General features: G+C 58.1%; 1 protein-coding gene across 1 annotated transcript; it reads left to right on the forward strand.

Annotated features, from left to right (window-relative positions):
- Nucleotides 1-1,905: 1,905 nt before the first annotated feature.
- KCNC4 (potassium voltage-gated channel subfamily C member 4) lies at nt 1,906-25,028 on the forward strand. The gene is made up of 4 exons (XM_060026917.2): nt 1,906-3,915; nt 14,819-15,755; nt 17,767-17,970; nt 23,891-25,028. The coding sequence occupies exons 1-4, from the start codon at nt 3,247-3,249 to the stop codon at nt 23,950-23,952; spliced, it is 1,872 nt and encodes a 623-aa protein (XP_059882900.1). The 5' UTR covers nt 1,906-3,246; the 3' UTR covers nt 23,953-25,028.
- The last annotated feature ends 1,734 nt before the right edge of the window (nt 25,029-26,762 follow it).

Consider the following 26,762-nt stretch of genomic DNA (forward strand, 5'->3'; position numbering starts at 1 on the left):
TTTTCAGTGACTCTTCCTGGGTTCCCCTACTCCGACCCCAGCTTTCTGACCTCCTGATCAGTCCTCCTTTTTCTCTGGCAGTTTTCTCCCTCCACTTATCTCCCCACATGCTTCTCACCATCTACAAACAGCACAGAGTGAAAGCACCAAGAGGGTGGAGATTTACCAGGGCAAGGTTGGAGGGGCTCTGTTTTGTTTGTTGATTTTCAGGGCCTGGAACAGCTTCTGGCACATAGTAGGTACTCAAGAAATATTTACTGAATGAACAAATGACTTAGGAGCGGGATGCTGGGATGGTATTTTTCACTTCTCCCACCCACCCCCAACAACCTCTCCCTTTTCTTGGAATGACTGAGTTCAGCCAGCCTGAAGAATGGAAAGTGGGGGAGAGACCCCAAGGGAGTTTGCCAGGACACAACCAGATGGGGCTTTAAAGCTATTCATTACAGTCAATTCTTTAATAACCGTGCTGTGGTCCTTCCTTCCTCACTCCAGCTTCTGGACAGTCCTGGGTCTTCTCTTCCCAGTCACAAGTGGGAGATCTGTTTTCTATTGCAGCAAACTCAAAGCCAGCTAAACTCTGAAATGCAGACATCAGGCCCAAGGGGTAGGGAGACTGGACACAAAATGGGTACCAGCGAATGAGCGTTTCTGACTACAGGTCAGGACGCTATTTACCTCTTCTGCATGTTAGTACAGATCACAGATCGTCATCATTATTTTGGTTTTCTGACTTCATTAATGACAAGATTTTGCTTATAAGAATTCCCCATATTTGTACTGGGCTTCTATTCTAACCTCTCCTCAGAGCACCCTCAAGCCCCTGTCTTGTTTCTCCCAATATAGCCAGGTACTGCCTGATCTGGAAAACTGATGATGCACAGGTGTCCAGGGAAGGTGTGTTAATCACCTTGCATTTCTGCTTTAAAATCCTTCTTACGGTGATCTGGACAGACATGGAGGCTTGCCTGAAACTGTAAAAAAAAAATTTGTTTTTAATTAAAAACAAAGAGGATTAATTTAAAGATGTGGAAGAGGTCTGGACTTAAAAACAAATTAAAAAAATGAATCTGGACATTGCTCTTGGGATGAGGCCAATGAAGTCGGTCTAGTGCCTAATGTTTTGGGTACAGCAGCTTCTCAATCACTTAGCAAACAGGTTCTCAGAGGCAGGCACTGTGGGAGCTATTAAGGTGAAAAAGCAGTCCGGACTGGAAGAGCTCAGGGTCAGAGAGGGGAGATGAGACAGGAAAAGGGCAAAGTCAGCTTGCAGTGAGTGAAACAGTAGAACCAGGAGGTTGCTCCCTAATAGCAACCTATTAAGCCTATTAAGCCGTGGCTCCCTAATAAGCCACGGCTTTAACCTAATGATCTTTCAGGGCAACCTGCCCCACACCCATAACAGCGCCAAGGCTACGGTTTCCTTCCGCCCGCCTAAACCAGGAGATGCTTCTCTGCCCAAGACCGCCGGGTCCCTTATTCCACCGCGGGGGCTTCGGTGACTGTGACAGAGGCCGCAAGCATAGAGACCACGGGGATCTTGGGCCCAGTTGGGGGCGGAGTCGTCAGGAGGCCCTAACACAGTGTCTGGGGGAGGAGGGGGCAGCCTCCTCCTAGCGACACTGTCTCTCCGCTCTTTCTTCCCCGGCCTCCAGTCAGCCACAATTAACCAGCAACAAAGCGATCAGCTTGGTGGGGACGAGGCAACAGGAGCTGCCAGAAGGGGCGGGAGCAGGTCAGAGGTCAGGGGTCGAGAGCGCTTAGGTGGCAGCCGGACTGCAGTGGGAGGAGCTCTGGGCTCGGGGGAGGCGGGGAGCCGGGCCGAAGGGGGCGGGAGGGGAACGGCGGCGGAGGCGCGCAAGGCGTGCAGGCGGCGAGGGGGTTACGCGCCTGGCTTAGCTTGGCTCCGCTCGACTCCGCGGGGGAAGGCAGAGCTCGGCCGCCGGGGCCCTGCAGCGAGCCGGGTCGGCCCCACGCCACGCCCCGCCCACTCCGCTCCGCGGAGGGCGCACCCGGGCGAGGCGGCGCCGGGAGGAAAAGGCGCCAGCAGAGAGCGGCGTCCGCTACCAACGCCGGAGGGAGACGGAGAGCGCCCAGAGCCGCAGCCCACCGGCGTGGAGGCAACCCCCGACCCTAGGCCACCTCTCGCCCGCCCCCTGCTGCGGGCCAAGGCCAGCGCCCCTCCCGGAGATGGGTAGACGCGTGGATGGCGTGGCTCTCAGCCCCGCCAGATCGCAGGAGCCAGGCGCCGGGGCGCTGCGCTGAGGCTCCCGCTTGTCGCAGCCCAGGAAGCCTGCAGGTGTCCTTGGCCGCTCGGCCACCGCCCGGGAGACTCCTTCGCAGTGCCCAGAGCCCTGCTCCCGGGAGCTGCCCCGCCCCCAAGCTCGGCGCCGCGCAGGACGCCCCGTCCGAGGCCCCCCCGCCCCGGCACGGCCCCCGCAGCGCAGCGCCCAGCGCAGCGCAGCTCCCCGCCGCTGTCGAGCCGCGGACGCAGGACCAGAGGCTCGCTCCTGCGGGCGCGCTTGTTTTCCTTGTGCCGCCTCGCTCTGCGCAGCACCCGCCCGCCCGAACGCCGCGTTCCGCTCCGCCCCGCCCGCCATCCGTGCCCTGCGCTGGATTTATGAATGGGGGGAAGAGGCCACATGCCGCCGCCGCCGCCTTGTGTTGACCGCACGCAGCCCGGGCCCGCGGAGCTCCGGCTGCCGTGAGAGCGCCGGCCCAGCCCCGGCAGCCGCTTGGAGGACTTGTTGCTGCTGCGTTGCTTCCGCCGCCGCCGCCGCCGCAGCTCCCGGGTCTCGGCGCGGACTGGGAGCCAGAGGGTGGCCCGTGTGAGTGTGAGCGCGCGCAGTGCGCCTGGACAGTGCGCTTCCCCGTCTGTTGGGGGGTGCAGGGGGGCGTGTCCCGGGCCCCGAGCGTCTGGGTGTCCAGTGCTAGCGGGGGAAGTGTGTGTGTGCTAGCCCTGACTCCCGGGCGCCTCGCTTGGGTCCTCGGCTCTCCTTTTCCCCTCCTGCCTCCCTCCCCGGCGCTGCCAGCCCAAACCGCAACCACCTGTGCCCGCGAGAAATCCAACTCCTCCCGCTCCGCGCCCCAGGGGAGAGGCAGGGGCAGGGCCACGCCGCAGAGGGGGCCGCCGCGGCCTCCTGCCTCCTCCTGGTCTCCTCCCCCTCCCCCGTCTGACGCTGCCTCCTCTGGAAGGGTGTTTGGAGGGCAGCGGCCGCCCCAAGCCGAAGCCCCGCAGCGCTTCTTATGATCAGCTCGGTGTGTGTCTCCTCCTACCGCGGGCGCAAGTCGGGGAACAAGCCTCCGTCCAAAACATGTCTGAAGGAGGAGATGGCCAAGGGCGAGGCGTCGGAGAAGATCATCATCAACGTGGGCGGCACGCGACATGAGACCTACCGCAGCACCCTGCGCACCCTACCGGGCACCCGCCTCGCCTGGCTGGCCGATCCCGACGGCGGAGGCCGGCCCGCGTCCGATGGCGGTGGTGCAGGCAGCAGCGGCGGCGGTGGCTGCGAGTTCTTCTTCGACCGGCACCCGGGCGTCTTTGCTTACGTGCTCAACTACTACCGCACGGGCAAGCTGCACTGCCCCGCCGACGTGTGCGGGCCTCTGTTTGAGGAGGAGCTCACCTTCTGGGGCATCGACGAGACCGACGTGGAGCCCTGCTGCTGGATGACCTACCGGCAGCACCGCGACGCCGAGGAGGCGCTCGACATCTTCGAGAGCCCAGACGGAGGCGGCGGGGGCGCGGGGCCCGGCGACGAGGCTGGCGACGATGAGCGGGAGCTGGCCCTGCAGCGCCTGGGGCCCCACGAGGGAGGTGCGGGCCCCGGCGCCGGGTCCGGGGGCTGCCGCGGCTGGCAGCCCCGCATGTGGGCGCTCTTCGAGGATCCCTACTCCTCCCGGGCGGCCAGGGTGAGTGGCAGGAGCCTGGGTCTTCTCTCGGACCGAGACTGGCCGACTTTTACCACCGCCTCTCTCCCAAATTCCCCTGCTTTCCATGGGCCCCCAGGGGAATCATCCTCGCCCCCAACGCTTCACAGGAGATTGCACACTTTTGCGCTCCTGACTTACTACTGGACCTAATCCCAGCTCCTGCTTCTTATAAGGCATCCCCCTCCCAGCGAGTGGGGTGCTCTTAGCTGAGCTCTTCCACCCCCTTCTTCCTGCACAGGTGGCCTCTCTACATCTACCCCCAATTCCTCTGAAGGACAGAGTCCTGGAGAACTGGAGTGGGGCCTTGTGCTGGAGTCAGGCAGGATTTGGGGGAAAAAACTAGAGTGTAAGTGGCTACTGTGGCAGTTCCTTGTGTCCCATCTCGTTGAAATCCTCCCAGCAGCTCAGTGTGCTGGGAACTATGAGTTCTAGAGAAGGGGCCACGGGTTTCAGCCTCTTCAGCCGTAACAGGCAGAACTGGGACCAGAACCCAGGCCTCTCATCCAGGTTTGGGAGAGCCCTTCTTTTTCCCAGGAAGATAAGTCAAGATGCCTGCCCCACGCCACGCCCCTGAGGCTTCCTGGACACCTGGGTTATCCTGGCCTCTGCGGGGATGAGGGGAGAGTCAGACAGGAGGAGCCTAATGTTGCGGGCCCTTGGGGCTCCCGCGGCCAGTGGCCAGCCACAGGCTGCCTGGTGATGGTCCCAGATTTGTTGCCGCTTCTTTCTTTCTACTGCAGCACAAACTGGCTTCCCAGAAAGCCCTGGTTCAGGTTACTGCTTGAAATAGGTGATGGGGATGGGGGCAGGGGGGAGAAGTGTAGGTTGATTTAGGCAAGATCTAGTCCCTTCCCACCATCCCCTCCCCAAGTCAATCCAGTTTCCTCTAACCCGCTTAGGTGGAAGCGGGTAGAGGGGAAGGTAGGCTTGGGCATCTAAAAAGAAAAAAACACCCATGAAGGATGGCTTTAGATTCTTTAAAAAAGAGACCCCTGGGGGTTGGTGTCTGATCTCATGGATGGCAGCCTGAAGCCTGGCTGGGGTCTGTCTGGGAGACAGGAAAGAGCTGCGTGATGTGTTGGTTCTGGGGACTGCCCCCTGCTGTGGAAGCTGGTAGTTTCCTCTGGCATCCCAAGTCGTCATGTTAGTGAGTCTCAGAGCCCTGCCGCACTCCCCAGCACCTCCTGTGCTGGGCCTCAACCCAGTCATGGCAGAAAAAGTTACACTCCCCTCACTCCCCCAGGGGAGGGCAGGAGATTGGGAAACGGGGCTGCAGGGAGGGGCTCGGCTGGCATAAATGCTCTACCAGGGCACATGCATCTCCTGTGTGGAAGAGGAGGGAGGAGCAGAGGGCTCAGTGGCTGAGGCGTACCATCCCAGGGCAGCCACTGGAAGGTGGGGACCTTTTTCTGGGACCGAGAGCAAAGCTAGGGTGCCGCTTCTGTTTGCCCTGGCTGGCTGTGAGTCCCATGGGCTTCTCATGCAGTCCTCTAACCCTGCTACGTGTTCGCTCTTGGCTGTGTGCAGGAGGGCAGAGACAAGTGCAGATCCTTCAGGCTCTTTCGAAGTTGGGGGTGGGGGAGGAGAAGGCAGATTTAGCTTGATGGAGTGGGGCAAAGGGGGCAAGCCAGGGAGGCAGGAATGAGATGAGGTGGTTAGGGGCCCTATTACCGAGCATTCTGGGGCCTCTGAGGACTTTTCATCTGCTCAGGTTCCTCCCCCTTTGATTCCAAAGGACTGCACCATCAGTGAGTTTATTTTCTCCTCAACTCACCGCAGAGTGGTCCAGCCGGGGCTCTCTGAGTAAGCTCAGAGCCTGGTTAGCCCCTGGAAATCCTCCAGGAGCCCAAGATACTTGGCCCTTTGGATGTGGAATCACAGCAGCCAGGGCAATCCAGTTGAGGTCAGAAGTTTGGGGCTGGGTTGGGTAAATTCTTCCCACTTAACGAAGAAACCAGGATTCAGGGGTGTTAAGTGTCGTCACAGATCCTTAACTAATAAATAACAGAGCCGGCAAATCACCCCAAGTAGCCTGCCGTCTGGGTGTTAGTACTGGTGTGCACAGCCATACGGAGCTTTGGTGGCACTCGTGCCAGAAGGGGCTTGCCTCCTGCTGAGAGGCACAGGCAAAGGCAAGCCTTCGGCTGTTCCTGGGACATACAGGGGAGAATACAAAAGTTTAAAAAATTCATTGATAAACAACCACCATGTATTGAGCGCACCTTGCAGGTGCTTTGCGTTAATCTCTAATCCTCCCAGTAAACTTACAGCGGAGGTATTATCCCCATTTAATAGACTGAGGCTGTGAGAGGGTAAACAACTTGCCTGAGGTCGCACAGCTAGAGAGCGGTGGGCTGTGACTCAAAGCCAGGGCTCCCTCGCTACCCAGCCCTTGCTCCTCGGGTGATAACATGTTCTTGCCACTGAAGGCGGCTGTTTTTTGAGGTGGATCGTTCGTTACTCTGGTCTGGGAGGTGGCCTGAGGTTTTGTACCTCCCGTGGATGACATCAGAAAACCAGGGGCAGTTGGGGACATCAGAAGGGACACTTACTCGGTTATGCCTCCAGGCCTGAGGGTCTGAGGTGCTGGGGTTCTGGGGCTATGCCCGCCCTGCTCTGTTTACACCAGGCCAATAATACCCCCTGCCCCTGTGCTGTCCCCTGGGTCTGTGCACATACCTTCCCTCCCTCGGCCTCCTCCCTCTGCCTCCCTGGAGGAAGAGGGAGGGGCCTGCAGCACTGCGGTGGGCTTGGGGCGCTCACCGAGGGCCAGTAAGGGCAGAGGAGCAGGGCGCTGCCCCGGGCATCTCTTTGCATACAGCAGCTGGTCATTTGAGTAGTGCGTTATGACAGGAACAAAACAGATACAAATGGAAAGTGAATTGAGCTGATTATGGGAGCCTGTTGCCTAGCTACCGGCCTGGCCCGCAGAGCCATTCCTGTTCAGGCAGGCTCCAGCCTGGGTGCTCACCCTGCTCCCTTCACAGCGGCTGGGTCCACGGACAGCTGCTGCTGTGGTTCTGTTCCCATGGCCTGACCTGGGAGCAAGCACAGGAGGCAGGCTGGTCCTGTCCCCCTCTGCCCACTGCCCGTGGTCCCAGGCAGAGGGAGGGCTCAGCAATGGCGAGGGTGGCTTCCCAGCCAGACTGAGGCGGACCAGTCAGGGTTTGGGCAGCAACCGGAGCTCTAGGATCAGGCCTTCCTCCTTTTCTGAGGGCAGACAGGAGGCCTGATGAATGGGACCCTGGGACACTCACCTTCCTCATCCCCAGTCTCCAGAGGTCCCAGGGGCTGAGCTGGCTTTAGTCCAGTTATCAGCCCTATTAAGGATGATAGCTCTCCTTTGGCTAAATCAGTACCTAGATTGAGTTTTCTCATGGCGTTTCCCCTCTGAGTAGAGGAGGTGACCCCACGGGATCCCACTGCCCCAAGAGGCAGCTGCAGCTGGGGTTTCACACTGCTTGGGCATCCGCTGTGCCAGTTGTCAGGTGCTAGCACACCTGCACTTTTTTCTAATACCTTATCTGACCCATGTGAGGCAGGGATTATTAACCTCAGCTTACAGAGAAGGAAACGGAGACCCAGAGGGGCTTGTTCAAGGTCGCATAGCTGGTGGTAGAACTAGGATCCAAGCCCAGATCTTGTGCATCCACGTCTGTGCTTGTCCCCGGCTTCGGCCACCTCCTGGGGCTTCTGCTTGGAGAGGGCCCCTGACTTCAGGAGGGCCCTTCGGGAGGGGAGGGCCCTTCTGCTCTCCTCCCATCCCTTCCTTCACTTCTCCCTCCAAACTAAAGGCTCTGTCTCCTTGCTCCCTAGAATTGCTCACACCTGAGCTTGCTTTCTCTTTCTTTCCCTCACTGTGGGGCTTTTTATAGGACAAAAAGAAAGGGGGCTTGGTTAAGAGAAGAGACTAGGTGTTCCGTGGCCCAGGCAGAGGAGTGAAACCGAGGCCTTCTAGGGAGGACATGCAGAGCTCGCTTCCTGCTCACCCCATCTGAAGGCCCCAGCTTCTCCGGCCTGGGTGTTGCCTGGGACCAGCCAGTCGGTGGGCATGACAGGCTTCTGAGTGAGGGCCAGGACCCGCAGTCCCATGCCCTCTGGGTGAGGAAGGGCCAGGAACCTGAGCCCAGGAGACTGGGTGCCCCAGCTTCCGCGGCACCCTTAGGGTCGCAGTGCCAGCATGCCCCAGGGCAGCCCCTCTACCGCCTTCCCGGGAACAGGAGCAATGTTAGGCCGAGGGCTGCAGGCCTCCCCCACCCCTGCCCTGAGGCAGCCTCCCAGTCTCCTCCTGGGTTTGTTTTCTGTTTTCCTCTCTTGTTCTGAACAGACCAACATTTGTCTCTGAACATCTTGTCTCTGGATGATGAGGTGTTTCTGTTTGTCTCCGTTTGGGGTGGGGTGTAAAGTGGGGGAAGGGATAAAATAAACTTGGGCTATTTTGGAGAGTTGGGGGAAGAGCAGGCAGGAACAGAGTTAGGCGGCTGGGCCTTGGGAACCGGGAGCCCCCAGGCCCTTCACCTCCACCTGTGGTCCGCGTCAGCCTGGGATGCTGAGCGCAAGGGTACTAGAGCCAACTTTGTTCCTCGGCAGCCAGCCTGCCACGACCTGGCCCAGCTCCCTGCTGGAGACTTCTCTGGGCTGGGTGAAGGTTACTGGCCCCCGGCAGGGGTCCCCATCAGGCAACTGGCTTGACCCACCCCTGAGAGCCGCAGAGTCTTGAGAGCCCAGGTGCCTGGAGGGATTCCTAGGCATCCCTTTGTCACCTCTAGTCCCAGTGAGTGAGACAGATGATCTCTCCTCGTGACAGGCTCCCCAGGACCAGGAGAGGGGGCAGGCAGTCACCTTGGCTTCAGTCATTCAGGAAGCATTTATTGAGCACTTACTACCTGCCAGACGCCAGGCTGGCCTCTATACATAGAAAGATGAGTTAGAGGTGGTCCCTGTTCCTAAAGAGAACCACATCAGGTGGAGTAGGTGGCAGCTGGGGAAAACTGAGTGACAAGAAATGGTAATAATAATACAAGGTAGATCAGGAGAGGGGCCACAGTAGTCTTAAAACATGAAGTTCAGTGGAAGGTGAGAGGGGCAAGTGATAAGTCCCACCTCTGTGTGCGATGAGGTTTTGTTTGGAGGGGGGCTGGTATGCAGGGAAGCTTCAACAAGGAAACAGAAGTTAAACTGGGTAGGCCCTGCGTGATAGTGACTTAGCTTCCTTAAATAATTTTTAGAAGGAAGCCAGTTATAAATAAATATATAAATAAATATTCAGTGTGGGTAGTGCCTAACCATGCAGAGTTAGTGAAGAAGGGAATTTCCTGGCCAGGCGACCAGCCAGAGCAGAGAGAGGACAGCATGGGACAGAAAGTCTAAGGGGCTGGGGTGTTTCGACAGATAGGCAAGAACCTGGAATTGCATTTTTCTGGATAAGTTCTCGGCCGGTGACGTGGACTGGCCTGAATTCCTTCTGGGACTCATGGGCTCTAGGCAGCCACGTGGCCCTGAGAGGCCCCAGGTGCTAGCTTGGCAGGGGCTGGGCATGGTAGAGGCTGGCTCTGACACCGGAACCAGAGGGTCCTGGCTCAGGATGGGAAGGCCCAGGGCCAGCCAGGTTCTGCTCTTGGGCAGCCCATGAAGGGAGAGGAGCTGGGGTCCCTCGGCTGGGACCTGGGCATCATAGTACAGGTCCTCACCCAGGAGCCCAGGCACAGCTTAGAGATGCCTTGCCTGGCAGACTCCCTCTCCTTCCCTGCTTCTCAGCCCGCAGGGCTGCCCACTCCCTTTCCAGCACCACCTGGGCACTAGGATCTCACTTCCCCAGAAGGCTCAGCTCCTCATCCCATCCCCTCAGATCTTCCTCTGCAAGTGTCTTTGGCTGTGTTCTCAAATTTCTCTTCTCCTACACTTCATCCTTAATATAGGTTTTTGGGCATGAGTCTTCTTATGTTTATCTGTCCATCTGTCTCCTTGGCCCTTCCTCCTTGGGCTCCCCTCCCCTGCGCCTGCTGATTGTATGCAGTTCCCAATGACTGGTGTCTGTCACCTCCTCCCCACCCCCCCAACCCAGCCTCTGCCAGATTTCTGAGCCACTCTAGGCTCGGTGCTAAGTTTTACAAACATCATTTCTTTTAATCCTCAAAATAACCCTATAAGATAGGTACTCTTATCCCGTCAATACATGAAGTATGCTGGTAGCCTCAGGGCCTTTGCACTGCCTGTTCCCGCTGCCTCTGGAGTTCTGCTGGATCTTCACATAACTCATTCCCTCACTCCTTCAGGTCTCTGCTTCAATGTCACCTTGGCACTGAGGCCTTGCCTGACCACCCTATTTGAAATAGCTCCCCCACCCTCACACTTCTTACGTTCCTTTCTCTTTATTTTTCTCCCTCTTATACCATCTGACATACTCTACTTATTTGTTGACAGTCTCCTTCCACTGGAATGGAAGGTCTAAGGGGCAGGGGTGTTTTGTTTCCTACTGTTCCACAGCACCCAGAACAGTGTCTGGCACATAGTAGGTACTCAGTTTTCCATTTTATGAACAAAGATCCTTAAGGCTCAGAGAGGGTAAGTAACTTGCCCAAGGTCTGGGCAGTAAGTTGCAGAGCCGGACTTGCGTCCAGAAGTGTGTGACTTTACATTACCGCCAAAGACAGTCGTGGGATGAGCTCAGTGAAGGAGGCTAGTCATGGGGCTGGCTCACCAGCTGAAACACCTGGGTCTCTGGAGACAGATGGGTCCCCAACAGGATACAGCCAGCCAGTGTGAGGGGCCCAAGGGAGCAGGAAGCTCGAAGGAGTAGCACTGTCCTTCAGAGAGGCTAGGACCCTCCTGTATCCTCCCAGCTGGCAGGAGAGGGGCTGCTGCTGGCCGAACTAGTCCACACAAGCGGTCTTCTGCTTGGGCAGTTTCGGTTTTTGTTTTCTTTGGCTGCACCGTGCGGCATGCGGTATGCCAGTTTCCCCTCCAGGGATCGAACCCACGCCCACCGCAGTGGAAGCGGAGAGTCTTAGCCACTGGACCGCCAGGGAAGTCCCTGCTTGGGCAGTGTTGACTTCCAGCAGAATCCATGCCTCTGTCCCCACACAGTGGAAAGAACGGACAGCTTCGGCCATGGGAACCAGGCAGGTCACTTCTCCCCAGGTCTCAGTTTCATCACCTATAAAACAGCAGAAAGGGAACTGAATTCAATGACCTTCCGAGTCCCTTTCTCTTCTGTGAAGCAAAGGCTTTGTGATATTTTGGGCTCCAGATCCAACTCGTCCTCAGAAGCTGCGCGCGGGTGTTCACGGAGGCCCCCCTCGCCTCCTCAGCTCTGTCACCATTTATTGAGCACTTACTGTATGCCAGGCACTTGCTGTGTAGGAGCTCATTTAATCCTACAGTAACACTAGTGGGGGCACTAGTAGTGTCCCATTTTGTAGCGAGGAAACAGGCACAGAGTGCACCGTTTCCCTCACTGAGTAGCAGTGCCGGGATGAGGCACCCAGGCAGCTGACTCCAGGGCTCCTTAGCTCTCCTTTGCCCTCAGTCTCAGCTCCCCGAGGCTGCACAGCCCCATGTGTTGCAGGGGCCGATGGGGAGCGCTCTGAGGGGCCCTGCCAGCCTCGCAGGATGGGCCAGCGTTGGGGGGTGGGGGCACTGGATAGGAGGCTCAGGTGTGAGGCCTTGACCTCTGAGCTGGGCGATGCTGCTGCAGTCGCCGCCTCCTCGCTGGTCCCTTTCAGGTCCCAGTCAAGGGTTGAAAGCAGAATGAAAGCAGTATCCCTGCCACGAAAGGGAAAAGCCCCGGTGAAAGTCACCGATTGCAAGCAGGGCCACCACTTACAAAATAACTTGGCTTGGGGAATAATTTAGGGCCCTGAAGGGGTACCTGCATCTATCACCGCTCGGCCTTAGGTCTACCTGTCTGCTCAGGGAGTGAGGGCTTCCTGGGACCAGCCTGGAGGGGCCACAAGGGAGACTGAGGCCCCGTGTAGGTTTCATCAGGGAGGAGTGGATTGTCCCCATCTGTTTGGTCAGAGAGGCCAAGAGGAAAGAGCTCTGAGCTGTGCATCAAGAGACCTGGCCTCAGTTTAATCCTCAACAAGTCATTTGCCCTGTCTCGTGCCTCTGTTGCTCCTGAGAAATAGACACATGTGGCTCCCCTTTCCCTGTCCGCATCCTCTGAGAGGGTGGCAGTGAGGGGTAGAAGTAAGTAGATGGGATGGTTCTGCGTTTAAAAAAAAAAAAAAAGAGTGAACACTGCAGGAATTCAGGGGGTTGTTCCCTAATGCAGGAGGGAGGAGTGGTTTGCACCCACTGGGCCTGCTGCAGAAGGAGCCCTTGGGGTAGACTTGAGGAAGGCACCTTGGCCCTGCTGGTGAGAGAGTGGCCCTGGCCACAGCACCCGCCCTCCCCTCCCCTCCCCTCCCCTCCCCTCCCCTCCCTGTGCCCTCTACTCAGCCCCGTGGCAGCTCTTCCTGAACTTGTTTTTCCAAATCACCAATTAACTTCACGCTGGGCTCCCAGGTGGGCCAACTCTGCTGGCTAACTTTTCCTCAGAAGAGCACCAGCTTCTGCTTCCCAGGCTTCCTGGCAGATCTGGGATGTGCTGACCCCACCCCTGACCCCAATGCCCTCTGCGTGGGAGGGCGGTGCCAGGACTCGGGGTTCCCCGCATCACCGTGGCCACTGGACAGGTGCCTCCACCGCCTCATCTCTGGATGGCCCTCGAGAGCCCATAGGCTGGAGCTATTTGCCTAATGCCCATGTCAACCTGTATTGTCTTGACAGCCCATTTCTCAGGGGAAGAAAACTGAAACCAGCAAGGGAACTTGAAATTCACCTTCATGGGGGGGGGGGGGCGGGAGGAGTTGGGGGTGGGGGGAGAAGCAGGCAAGAGAAGCTCCAGGCAGAGTTGTCAAGTGGAAAAGCGTGTCTGTGGTCTGCTACCCTGCTTCTCCTAACTTGCCGTTATCTGATCAACCTGTCTGTGTTCAAGTACAAATAAGTCTTACTGTGTGGCGGGTGTCTGTCCCAAGCCAAAGATACACATTCCTAAGAGTGAAATAGCAGTCATCAGGGAGCTGGCTGGGAGCAGTATTGATAATTCAGAGAAGACTTTCCTGGGTCTGTGAATTGACCCTGCCTGGGAGGTGTGAAGAGAAGGTACGGCCCCTGAGTTAAACAGTGCTGAGTTCAAGTCTGGTTTCCATCCCTTCCAGGCTGTGTGACCTTAGGCAAGTATATAACCTCTCTGATCTTCAGTTCCTCCTTTGGAAAATGGGATAATGGGGCCTACCTCACAGGAAGGACTGAAGGTGATAACACGTACAGAGTGCCCAAGTATGCCAGGCACAGAATAGATGGGTAATGAATGTTCATTCCCAAAGTTCCCTCCTCAGACTCGCTCCTGCTCCAGAAGCCCTTGGAGGTGCTACTTCTTGCTTCATTTTCCCAGATCCCCCTGTATTCTCCACTGGTGTTTTGCAGTACGAAGAAGAAGTTGTGCCCACCCACCTCACCCGTCTTGGTGCAGACTCCCAGGGAGGAAAGCATCTCTGAGAGGCATCATTAGACGGGGCAATGCCATGGCCAGGTGGAAATCAGAGTGGGGCAGGCAATGGGGGTCGCCAAGGGGTCGTGGGGCCACAGTCCTCCCTCATCTATCAGCTCAGCCCGCTGCTCAGGGAGGAAGCCCATCCCCACCCACCAAGCAGGACAGACAACAGCAGGGGGCATGGACTCCAGCAAGGAGCACCCTGACAGTGGTGAATGGCATCCCATGAATAACAGATGAAGGCTCCGTAATTGGTGTTATTACACATGCATTTCATCTCCATTCATAATGATTGGACACTTAAACCCAGCCGTTCCTCTGCTGAGTGCTGCTGTCATCATTCTAGCCGAGATCCCAGCAGCTGTCCAGATCAGCTGTTGCCACACTCTGATCCCAATGGGTGCAGTTTATTTTTTGTTGGCGCTCAGTGTCCCAGGAAATGTCAGTTCTCGGGAAGGGGAGGGTGGCTATTCTGGGCAGACTACCCTGTCTCCTGCCCCGGAGCAGGTTGTCTTTCTTCAGACGCTTCTCACTGTCTGGGCAGTCGGCTCAGACATCCTAGGGTGAGAGGCAGGCAGGAGGGGCTGGGACTTGGGGCTTGAGGCGGTGGGTCATGGCCGGAGCTTAATAGGTAGAATGCCAGCCCCCTGCCTCTAGGCATATCCCTTAATGTAGTGGCCCTTGCAATTTAGTGTGTATCAGAATTATCTGGAAGATTGTTGAAACATTACTGGACCCTCCGCCCAGCATTTGTCATTCAGTAGGTTGGGGTGGGGGCCGAGGCTTTGCATTTCTAACTAGTTCCCAGGTGATGCTTACGCTGGTGGTCCAGGTCACTTTACTGCCTTAAAGCCTAGTTACTTGAGGTGTGGTCTGTGGGCAAGCAGCCTCACCTGAAAGCTTGTTAGAAATGCAGAATCACAGGCCCTGCCCCAGACCTCCTGAATCAGAATGGCATTTTAACAAGGTTCCTGGAGGATTTATACAGCCATTACAGTTTGAGAAGCCTCAAAGCACGATCAGGTTAGAGGTGGGCAGAGCTAGGCAATAGGCAGGGCCAGGCAGCTATAGTCCTCTGGTCAGTTCCTTCCAGCTAAAGGCAGCCTCTAACTTCTGTGCACCATGACAAAGATTGGGACGTACTGCCTTAAAGCACGCAAGCAGAGGGATGAAGACCCTTTGGGGAGGGAATTCCAGCCCCTGACTGTGTACCTTAATCCCACCTCTCACCACCTAACAGACTGCCTGGTGACCCACGGCCCCTCCCAATACGGGCCGAGGGCCCAGTCCCTGCTGGGTGCATCTGTCCGTGACAGCTGCCTTCACTCTCCTCCCCGCCCATAGGTGGTGGCCTTTGCCTCTCTCTTCTTCATCCTGGTGTCCATCACCACCTTCTGCCTGGAGACGCACGAGGCCTTCAACATCGACCGCAACGTGACGGAGATCCACAGAGTGGGGAATACTACCAGTGTGCGCTTCCGGCGGGAGGTGGAAACGGAGCCCATCCTGACCTACATCGAGGGAGTGTGCGTCCTGTGGTTCACGCTGGAGTTCCTGGTGCGCATCGTGTGCTGCCCCGACACGCTGGACTTCGTTAAGAACCTGCTCAACATCATCGACTTCGTGGCCATCCTGCCCTTCTACCTGGAGGTGGGGCTGAGCGGCCTGTCGTCCAAGGCGGCTCGCGACGTTCTGGGCTTCCTGCGCGTCGTGCGCTTCGTGCGCATCCTGCGCATCTTCAAGCTTACGCGCCACTTCGTGGGGCTTCGCGTGCTGGGCCACACCCTGCGCGCCAGCACCAACGAGTTCCTGCTGCTCATCATCTTCCTGGCCCTGGGCGTGCTTATCTTCGCCACCATGATCTACTACGCGGAGCGCATCGGCGCCAGGCCTTCCGACCCGCGGGGCAATGATCACACCGACTTCAAGAACATCCCCATCGGCTTCTGGTGGGCCGTGGTCACCATGACGACGCTGGGCTACGGGGACATGTACCCCAAGACGTGGTCAGGCATGCTGGTGGGGGCGCTGTGTGCACTGGCCGGCGTGCTCACCATTGCCATGCCCGTGCCTGTCATTGTCAACAACTTCGGCATGTACTACTCTCTGGCCATGGCCAAGCAGAAGCTGCCCAAGAAACGGAAGAAGCACGTGCCTCGGCCGCCCCAGCTGGAGTCGCCCATTTACTGCAAGTCGCAGGAGACCTCGCCCAGGGACAGTACCTACAGTGATGCCAGCCCCCCTGCCCCAGAAGAGGGTGTGGTTGAGAGGAAACGGGCAGGTGAGATTGGGGGTTGGGAAGGAAAGCCACCTCTCCCCCAGTGGCCAGGGGAGTTCCCAGGTGAAACTCAGCCCTTGGAACTTGGGATTGTGCTTTTATTGCTCTGGGCTTCCCGAAATATAAGGCGTGCCTTTATGAGGGCACAGTATGGAGGCTGAGTATCTATTCTCTGATAGCTTCCTGAACATCAGGCTCTGTGGAGTGAGTATCCCCCTAAATTTAGGCTGCTCTGGGCAGTGCATGGGGCTGTAAATTAGAAGCCTGGGTTTCTAATCCCATCTTGGCCATTGTGCTGTGTGCCACAGGCCAGTCACTCACCCTCTCTGGGCATAGACTCCTCACCTGTAAAACGGGAATGCTGTCAATGTCTTACCCCGACTTTGACGAGACCCAAACGAATGATGGACATGAAAGTGCCTGAAGAAGTTAAAACCACTTTACAAATATCGGGCGCTGTCTTTATTAGCTGGAGAGTCGGGCAGCTGTTCTTCTGAGGAGAGTCAACACATGAATCATTTCTTTCCAAACGTTCCAGTCTAGTGTCTCTTGGCCTGATAAATGTGATAACGTAATGGCAGTGGGAGTCTGCCTTCTGTTTGGCACAAGCTAGACTGAGTCCTGGGCTCGGGGTTTAACATGGGATGGAAGGGAACCAAGAGGGAGCAGCCCAGGCAGTGTTGGGAGAGGGGAGAGGAAAGGTGGAAGAAACTGGTAGCTGCATCCTGGAACGGGAGGACCTGAGGGTCTGAATCGTGCTCTTCAAGGATGAGAAAGGCCACCCCAGGAAAGCTTGCCTCTACCTGAGTCAAGAGTGAAAGGAAATTGGCTTCACCCACAGCAGCGTGAAGTTAGGTTGGAGAGTGGGAACCCAACTGTTAGGTACGGGATGGGCTCCTGAGGGAGGTATGGGATTCCTAGCGTGGGGAGGCCATCAGATGCCAGGCCATTGGGGAGCGGGGGGTGGGGTGGTGCCAGGAGACTAAGGGAGCAGCTCCTGTCTCGGCTCTGGCGCAAAGTGGGACTCGTCCTTGTGGGGAGGTGCCTGACTTGGGACATTCACCTGTGGCCTGCTGGTGGGTGCCCATCCTACGTGCTGGAGCCACTCACTCCCTGGGGTCATTCAAGGGCCCGGGTCTTTCAAAGACCTTGATGGAGCAGTACCCATTAGGCCCCCCTCTTCTCCCCCACCAAGATGGTACCGTCTTCCCCAGTCCCTGAACATAAATCTCCCAGCCAGTACCCCAGGGAATTTCAGCTCTACCCTGAGGTCCATTCAGGGCTCAGAGAGAGTAACTTAATATCAAAATGTACAAGTCCCTAGGCTGGCTCCGCAATACCTACGGCGCCACGAGCCATTCCTCAGCCTGACCTTAACTGCTCGGTCACGAAAGGGCATCCCTGGCCACTGCCTTCAGACCAAGGAGCGCCCCTTCTCCAGATCCCAGGGCTCGGCTTCATCTGTGCTGCTGCGTGCCTGGCGGAGCAGGGGTGGGACTAGAGCCCACAGCAGTAGGAGCTGAATTGCAGCCTCTTCCCCTCGGGGTCCTCCCCAGACACAGGGGAGCCCCGAGAGCACAGGGCTTTAAATCCTTCAGGCACTGACTCTGGCTTGGATGCCTGGTGAACAAGTGCCTTCGGGTGGTCCAGGAAGACAGCTGCGGACGCCACACTAACAGTTTAGCCCTGGCAGCGCTACCCTCACCCCAACAAGCCAGACATTCTCCTAGGGAATGCAAACTCATCCGCGTGTCAGCCTGAGCCAGACCCAGGGCAGAAGCCGACTCTGCTGCCTGCCTTGGACTGATCTCAAAGGGCCAACTTGGGGAATCCCTGCTTTTAGGGTATCTGTGGCCCTGGCCGAGGCTGGGAGGGAAGCCCGCATCCTGTCCCCTGCCCCTCAGGACCAGACCCACTCCCTGGCTCCGGCAACACTCTCCCCTCGGGTTGGGCAAGTGATGCTTTAGGTCTGGGATTAGCCCTCATGCAGCCTTCCTTCTGTCTGCCCCTTTAGACTCCAAGCAGAACGGCGATGCCAGCGCGGTGCTGTCAGACGAGGAGGGAGCCGGCCTCACCCAGCCCCTGGCCTCCGCCCGCACTCCGGAGGAGCGCCGGGCCCTGCGACGCTCCGGCACCCGAGACAGAAACAAGAAGGCAGCTGCCTGCTTCCTGCTCAGCGCTGGGGACTTTGCCTGTGCCGATGGTAGTGTCCGGAAAGGTATGGCTCCCCAGGCTGGGCAGGGGGTTGGCCCCCACGGAGCTGAGTCTCCCCAGTGTCCCCCATGGAGCTTGAGGTCTCCTCCTCCTCTGAGGCCATGGACACCATCTCCTCTGCCTCGGATGCACCCTCGCTTTTAGGATGGGTCCCCTGATATTCCAGTTCCTGGATTAGAAAGGCCTGCAGCATCCCCAGAAGATACACAGAGCCCCCTGGGTTCCCCCAGGGGAAGACAAGTGCTAGAGGGTGAGGGGACCCCAGATCGAGGCTCCTGCCGCCCCCTCCATTTTATTGCCTCTCTTCCTCCGGTTCCTGCTGTGGTCTTCAGGCCTGGCTCCTCATGGCCATTGCCAGCCTTCCCCTAGGCCTCCCTTAAACACAGCTCAGGCTTCCCCAGGTAAGTAGTCCTGGGAGATGCCAACACACTCAGGAGTCAGGGTAAGAGCGGGGTGCTGGTGTGAGGTCTTCAGAGAGCCTGGCTCAGGTCCACCTCCTCCGTCTTGCACTGGGGGTTCTGCAGCCGAAATCTGCAAGCCCCTGAGATGGAACTGTTCACTCCGGGTAGAGCCAGAAGGGTGACCAGGGGGAGGGGTGGACAGGGAGAGTGGTTCCCCTCTGAAGTGCGTTCTGAAGGATTTGGCAAGTTCAAGGGAAGGCTGAAATGCCATCAGCAGACCCCATGCAGAAGCTGGTCAGTGGAGCTAGGGATTCCTGGCCTGAAAAAGTGGGACCGAAATGATTAGGGATGGGTGAAGCCAGTGGTGGCTGAGAGCCAGGGCTCTTAAGGCCAAGTGTCCCTTCTGCCTAGCTCCTTGTCACTTTTTTGTTTTTCCTGCCTTGTCGCTGTGACCTGATCTCTCTAAACAGCCTGCCTAGTTTCAGGATAAACCCCAACTCTCCCCGCAAAAAGCTCTTCCCTTCTTAACTAACCTTCTCTCAGCCCAACACCCCTCCGCCACTTCCCGCCATCCCCAAACCCCAGACCAAAGGCAGGTTGAGTGAGGCGGGGCAGTGGCTGCTGTAGGAATAGCCTGTGATGTCTCTGTCCCCCCAGGGATGTCCCTTGGCCTGCCCAGCCCAGGCAGCCTCCAGGGATACCTTCCCAGTCCCTTTCCCTGGCTTCCTCAGCGCCACTGTCCCCAAGGGATCCCCAGGGCACCCTGACCCTAACCAAGACCTGAGAGGTATGCATCCTGCTTTGCTGGGCATGTGTCCTATTGGGTGGCAGAAGCAGGAGCAGCAACCTGGAACCTGGAGATGGCCCGGAGGCTCAGCTAAAGGGCTGCAGGTGGACGGTGCTCAGACTCTTACACCCTCTTCTGTGTTCTTCTGGTCAACCCTGGCCTCTGTGTAGCCCACTCCTTGGGCTCTGGATGTGCCTCTCCCTCCTGCCCCACCCCAAACGTGCTGTGGCTTCCATTGTGTCCTAGTTCAGACCCAGAGTCTTGCTCTGGCTGGAGCACGCTAAGTGGATGGTGTAGAAGGTGGGGTGAAGGGGACCCCACCCCCCACGTAGGACTTGAGCAAACAGAACCGAGTCCTGATCACCCCTGTTTTCATCCAGAGTGGTGAGGGGCTCAGTGGAAGTAGTGGTGCGCAGGAGGCTGTGAGATTGCAAGTCAGAACAGGGACCATGAGGGCCTGGGGAACAGGTCCCATCTGAGGAGGAGACTGTGTGTGCACGCATGGGGCTGGGGAGCCTGCGTCCCACCACGTCGTATCTCTCTGGCTGCTTGTGGGGCCCGGCTGCTCTATTTTCAAGATGCCTCCACACTGCTTCTTGGCAACAAGCATGTAGCTCAGCCAATTAGAGTGACCTTCGAGAGGGAACAGGTGGGTTGCTGGGAAACAGGCCCTGCTAAGCAAGCGTGGCAGTTAGCATCGCCAAACTCCCAGTGCGCGCTCGGCAACTTTCCCCGTGCCACACCACGCCACACTTCTCTGCACCTGGGCTACATTCAGGCCCAGGAGTGAGTGGGCCCGGGCCTCCTCCGGCCACCAGCACAGACCCCACGTGACCCTGTAGGTGCATGTGACTGAAGGTGAACTCCCTGGAAGGAAGGTGGTGAGTGCTAATTAGGGCAATTAGGGTTGAGCAAGGAGGGTACTGAGGGCTGTAGGGGCTTCATGCAACTGGAGGGAAACCTACCTGGGGACAATGATAGGGCAAAGGTCAGCTGAGTGTGGGGCCCAGGGGTCCATCCAGAGACCAGAGAAACTCAGGGAGCCTTTCCCAGGGGGACCAGACCCTTCCACCCAGTCCCGGGGCTGCCCGCCCTGCAGGGTCCCCGGAACGTGGATCCCATCGAGCATCTCAGGCAAGGAGCTGTGCCCCTCTGACCCACGTGCCTTTTCTTCACCAAGGCTGTGAAAAGTCCCGGAGTCTAAACAGCACAACAGGAGCTGCTGGAACCAGTCTGGGGCTATCTCAACTGGCATCGCGGTACAGCTCACCCTACCCTCCAAGAAAGCTTCTGCTCGCCCACCCCTTCCACGCCCTCACCAGCCCACCCCCTGGACACTCAGCCCCGTAGCTGCACCCTCGGCTCACCCCGCCCCTGGGCGCACGCGCGCTAACAGGCACACTCACATGCCTCCAGCCCTCGTTCCTCCTGGGGCCTGCGGAAGCCAGGCAGGATTCAGGAGAACTCAGGCCCCCAGGCCTCTCCTCCACAGCACCCAGCTCCCCAAAATGTCCAGCTCTGGGACCTGAGAGTGAGGGAGAGATTACTTGCAGGCCTTCTATCCCGCTCGCTCCCGTCCTGAGCTGAGGGTGCCGTCACCCCCAGGACTGTGTCTCTGGGCCCAGCCTGCCCCGCAGGGTCCCACTTAGATCACAGCAAATGCATTTCCATCCCTCGGGGCCTTCAACCAGGAACCAAACAGCCTGCAACTGAACGTCTCTGTCTGTCTGTCTGTCAATCCCACACCCAGACCGGCCAGGAATAAGGCTGTCCCCTGGGACATCTCTGCCGGTGTGTGAGGGCTTGACTCCTTGGGGGAGCGGTGCCACCTGATGTTCTCCAGGCCTGCCGTGGGGTACAGGTGGGAGTTCCTAGAGTCAGAGCCCAAGGATTGGCTGCGTAGGCGCGGGGATGTCCTCCTCTCGGGGTGGCGCCCAGCAGCGGAGCCCAGCATCCCATCTGCACCCCGAGCTGCAGTATCGCTTGCCACGCTGCTTCCTCTGCTTCCCCGACAATTCTTCTTCCTCTGCTGCTCCCTCCAGCTCCCAGCCCTGCCTCTGAGTCACCTGCCGCTCCCACCCAGCCTCTGTGCTCTGTATCGCTGCCAGAACCGGAGACTCATCTAATTTCTATAATTAAGTGTATTCATTTACCTAACGAGCCAGGGAGCACAACAGGTCTGTGAGTCATTGAGTGAGCAGGGGTGCACCCTGGGCAGGGGCAGCTGAGGGGAAGTGTAGGGACTGAAGCCGTCCTGCCCCCACCAGCTCCCTGACGGGCAGCCTGCCGCGCCCAGGGTGGGCCGAGCCGCAGGGGGCCCCTCCCCAGTGCACCAGCCAAGCTCTCCAGGACCTCCTCAGCCCGGGAGCTCGGAACACCTCAGCCGAGGCATTGCCTGTTTCACCTGATGGGAATTAGACCTGGCAGCGGAGCCGTGTGCCTGGCAATTTTTAGAGTCAGATTATGCAACTTGGTCGAGGGAATGACTAAGGAAGGTCCATGTCTGCTCCTTCCAGAGTGGGCAGAGATGGGTACCGCCAGACAGCATTTTGGGACTTGGCAGGAGGCTGGGGACTCTGGAGGCCACCCCAGAAGGTGAGCTGGGCGGAAAGGTCAGACCGTTTCATGGAGTTGGGGGGGTGATGAAGAGCCTGTTCCAGGAGCATCCCCATTTCAGTGCCTTCTTCAGCCTTGGGCAGACACAGGAGTATCCCTTCCAGAAAAGTCTGTGCAAGGTGGGTCCTCGGCTCCCCCAGCGCTGCTGTGGTCTGTGGAGCCTGCCTCCTGCTTGCTCTCAGAATGACGAGAAGGAGAGCTGAGAAGATACAGGGGCATCCATGTCACTGCCCCTCAGAAGGGGACACGGACAGGGAAGCCCTGGAGAGCAGGATGGGAGCAGGGCACCTTCTACCCTTCCAGCCCAGTCTGAGAACCCAGCTTCTCCTCCGGGAGGATGGGTTCGGTCCTGCTCCTGCCGGGCTCCCTGGTGCAGGGGTCCTGGCTCTGACACGGACACAAGGAGCTGGGTGTCCGGTGTAGCATGGGCACCACAGCTATTTTCTCCTCTCACTTGCCTTTCTGGTTCAGGGAACTGAGGCGGCTATTTCTGTGGCAGCCCTCAAGTTGTCAGGAGCCCAAGTTTCCACGGCACCCACCGCCTCCTTCCCTCTCTTCCCTCCCACAGGGACGGGCATGCTCACGGCACCCCCGTGGTGGGCACAGATGTCTCCGGGCGACATGATGCAGGAGTGCCAGGCTGGAGCCCCTAGTGCCTTGGGAGGTGGGCTCCCACACACCCCTCCTGTCTCTCTGGCTTCTGTAGGGTTGACACAGGATTGAGCGTGAGCTGACGGGAGAGCTGAGTAGGCTGCCTGCCCCAGCTCCTCTCAGGGCCCTCAGAAAGGGCAAAGTGAGCCCTGGAGTTTACAGAGCCCCACTGTACACCAGGCCCTGCCTGGGGAGGGCCTCAGGGTTGCCCAGGCCTTGGGCCTCCCTCCTCAGGAGAGGGCTCTCCCTCCCACCCACAATCTGAGAGTGCAGTTTGCTTTACCTTGGATCTGGACTTGGACCTCCACCCATTACTTTGGCTTCTAACAGCCTTTCCCCTGCAGCTGGGGCCCGGCCGCTCCCTGTAGATCAGGGAAGCAGCCCGCTTAGGAGTTGTTACCCCTCCAGTTTGTACCAGGGCTGCTGACAAGCCTAGAGGCCACTTCTCAGCCCCCAGGGCTTCTGAGAGGGGTGGCTGGGAGCTGGAGCCAGAGGGGAAAGTACCTGTTCCGCCCAGAGCCCAGACTGCATGGGAGTCAGAGGGGAGTCTGCATAACAGCTCCGGCTGCCCTTTCGCAGAGCTTCCTGGGAGACGGGGGACCCTCTGCCCTGGCCAGAGAACATCGCCTTCTCTGGCATAATGCCTGCCCCCACAGCAGCCTCCTGCCTGCCCTACCTGTGCCCCAGTTGAGAAGGTAGGGGAAGGGAAGGCCCAGACCACTGCCGTCCCAGGCTGAGGAGGAGATGCCGAGAAGGGCTCAATGAGGGGTTGGGTTTCCTGCTGTCTCTCCTGAGATGGGCACAGTCGTCCTTCCTGACCTCCAGCTGCTGGGACTCTGTTCCTGCCAGATTGAGGAAGGGGACTGGGCATGACACGGCAGCACACTCAGGAGCCTTCCTCACCGGCTCCCTGGGACAATGGACTAGCCCCAGGTGGTGACAGCAGATGGAGCTATGTCAGGGGGGAGCACAGGCTGGGCAGGCAGCAGCCCAGGTGATGGCCTGTGGGCTGTGAGCCACCACCCTACCAGGAACCTCTCCCACTGCCTCCATGCCAGGCTGCAGAGCTGTGGTCCCTCTTCCCACTGCACTGCAGCTTTGAGGGCCTAAGGTCTCCTGGTTCCTGGAGCTCATTACCTAACAGGCACGGAGATAAGCTGTAACATCACCTATGGGTCACCGTGGCCCAGTGCTGGGTTGGCAGAGGGGTGATGAAGGGCTCACCCCCTTTCCTCCCTATCCCCACTCTTCCTGGACTCTTAGCTCTGGGCCCCACACCTTCCAGCTCCGCTCCTGGCCTACTCCTCAACCCACTGCCTATAGGTCAGCAGCTGCCTTCCTTCTAACATCTCGTTTTTTGTTTCTCCCTTTCTTTTGCTGAACTCCTTACCCACCACCTCCCCCAAGAAGGCAATGTTGAGCCGAAAGTGTGTGTCCAAGTGTCTCACACCTGTGCTCTTTAAACACAGAGACCTGCCAAGATGCCCTCTCGTCCAACTATGCCCAGGCTGAAGTCCTCACCCTCTCTTAAAGCGGCACCAACGTGAGAGAGACAGGCAGACAGACAGAAAGCCAGAGGCTTAGGGCAGCTCTGGAACCCAGGCAAGAATCTTTCGCTGGGAAAGACTCAGATATCCTTGATTGCACAGGACTGATGGGAAACCTCCCATGTGACCCTCGGGGCCCAGAGCCATTGGGTCTGATGTTCTTGTTCTGTTGTACATTGAAGAGATATATATGCACATATAGTGTCTATATTCATACATACTATACTACTGTGTGTAGTGCATGTGCTCTTGGTGGTCTGTCTTCTTCGTTAGGCTGTGTCTCCCCAGGCCCTCGCCCCACCCCCACCCTCACTCCCTTCCCCCTCACTGATTCCTTGTTTCTGCTGAATATGTGTGTGGAATATCCCAGGAAAAGTGTACCTGGGAACTGCCAGTCCAGCTGGGTGGTCCCCGGCTAGACTCTCCCTCTTGGGAGTGTTTCCCCTGTGGTCCAGAGGCCTGTGGAAGGCCAGATTGCCCCCTGGGGTCACTGCTCCACTAGCCTCACCCCATCCCAGATTGGGGCTCTACCTCCCAGCCCACGCCCCAGTTGTTGGGGGACTTCCCGGGGCTCCTCCGCACCTTCTTCCACTCCTTTCTCCACCTTCCCTGTGTCCTTGACTGAGGGGGTGTTTCGTCTTTTTTTATTTCTGGTTTTTTGTTCTGTCGCCTTCGTCCATTTGTTTCCAAAGATGCTGCTGGGCGGACGGGCAGGGAAGGGGTCTGTCTGCCCATCTGGCTCAGGGGTCCGAGAAGGGAATGCTGCGGGCGAGCGGAGACCAGTTGCAATACAGTACTTCCTGGCTAGTGGCCAGAGTATGCGTGCAATAGCCGAGGCCAGGTGCCCCCTTCGACCTTGGCCTCTGCCCCTGCGTCGGCCCTCCCTCCCCACTCCCAGCCCGCCCTGCCCTTCCCTAGTGTTGGTCGTCCTTTTCTAAAGCTGTCCCCTTGTGTGTCTGAGGCGTGCCTAGGCTGGGCCCTGCCGCCCTGTCTGCATGCCTTTGACTGTCATTCTGTGTTCAAGCCCCAATAAAGACATCTGGAGCGTCCTGCCGTGCTCGCTGTGTGAGTGACTGCCTCCGCCTCTCCTTTCTGTATCTGTGGGGACTTCCCCGGGCTTCCCCCACCCCCAACACCTGAGAAATGCAACACACTCCTAACCCGCCCCCACCAGGAATCACCAGTACAGCCCAACCCCTGCATTTAGAGCCAGACGTGAAATCCTCGAGATGAAAAGTGATCTGGCCAAGGTCGCGCCAAGAGGACTAACCTGGGACCCCGGGCTTCTGGGCAGTGATCTCCACTGCTGCCACCGCCCCATCACCACCCCCAGCAGTAACGTGGAAGAAGAGACTGTTGTTTGTTTAGGGGGTCCCACTGTATCCCTGCTTGTTTTGCAGGGGGCATCTCCTCTTCCCTGAAATTGCACCAGTTCTATGTCGGCCAAGGCCCTGGGGATGCCGAAGTCGGTGTGATGACTGGATGGATGGCTGATGAACTGAGGCCGACAAGGGGCTGGGAGCACAACTGGGACCCCTTAGGGCTGGGGAGCGAATGGTCCTGGGCCTAGATAGGATGGGGGGGGGGGTGAGTGATGCTCAGACGACATCCCTCGCTGTTGTCCCTGTCACACTCACACAGGGGAATGAGCGGGGCTGGCTTCAGGGCCGTGCCACCTGTGCCGTCACTCAGAAGGGCCCACAGCCGACTTAACGCTCAGCTGTTGCCGTCTTGAAGTTACTGATAATTATTGAAGAAGGGCCCTGTGTCTGCATTTTGCACTGGGCTCCGCGGATTATGTAGCCAGGCCTGGGCACATGTGTGCTCTCTTTACTCTTTATCCCAGGTGTAAACTTAGCGTCAAAGGAGCCTCAGTTCAGGGTCTTGATCTGCCACTTCCTAGCTGGGTGACTTGGGGCAACTTGCCAAACCTCAGTTTCCCTGCCTGTAGGATGGGGCTAATGATAGCCCCTGTCTCAGAGCCAGTGAGTGTAAAGGCCTGGCCCAGTGTCATCTGTCTGCATGTGGCATGCAGTAGGTGCACGGCAAGTGTTAGCTCCCTCCTCACCCATTTCCTGTTGCTCTCAGCTTTTCTCCCCAGATTTCTGAGATTGCCTGGTCCGGTCACACCAGGAAAGGACAGGAGCACGCCAGGGAGCAGGGGGTGAGGACGGCAGGGCTGAGGGGAGGGGAGAAGTAAGGGGAAGCCTGTCCCTGAAGCAAAGAGAAAATCGCGCTTGGAGCCTGGGCCAGCAGAGGCAAGGCGATGGCAGGCAGCCAGTTGTCAATTAAAGATAAAATCTCTCCTCCAGCCGTGGAGGGCAAGTAGAGGCTACGGCTCCCCCAGACAGGAGAAAGCCATTTGCAGCCAGGCTCGCCTCAGAGAAGCTTGACCTGGCAATATGGGGATGGGATGCACTGCTGACTCCATAATGATATTACGCATCAGGGCCCATGTCCAAAATGGTGTTTGGGTATTTTGGGGTTTTTTTCTTTTTCTTTTTTTGTTGTTGTTGTTGATCAGTGTGGAACCGTTTCATGGTCAGGGGCTGAGAACCCAGCAGGCAGCCCAAGGGTACCCAGTGCCAGGGGGGCTTGAGGGGACCCAAGGAGATGCAGTTGGCGTCCCCGGTGACACCCTCAGACCCCTGGAGGGGGAAGGGGAGGGGGCAGTGTGCAGGAGGGCAGAGTTCAGTGAGAGAAGCAGGGGACCGCCCCTCCTCCCCACCTCACAGAAACAGCAGACAATGCTGTCAAGGAAGCAAAGGCTCTGGCTCCCTCTGGTCCCCGAAGC

The sequence above is a fragment of the Delphinus delphis genome, chromosome 1 (assembly GCF_949987515.2).
Source record: "Delphinus delphis chromosome 1, mDelDel1.2, whole genome shotgun sequence".
Taxonomy (NCBI): domain Eukaryota; kingdom Metazoa; phylum Chordata; class Mammalia; order Artiodactyla; family Delphinidae; genus Delphinus; species Delphinus delphis.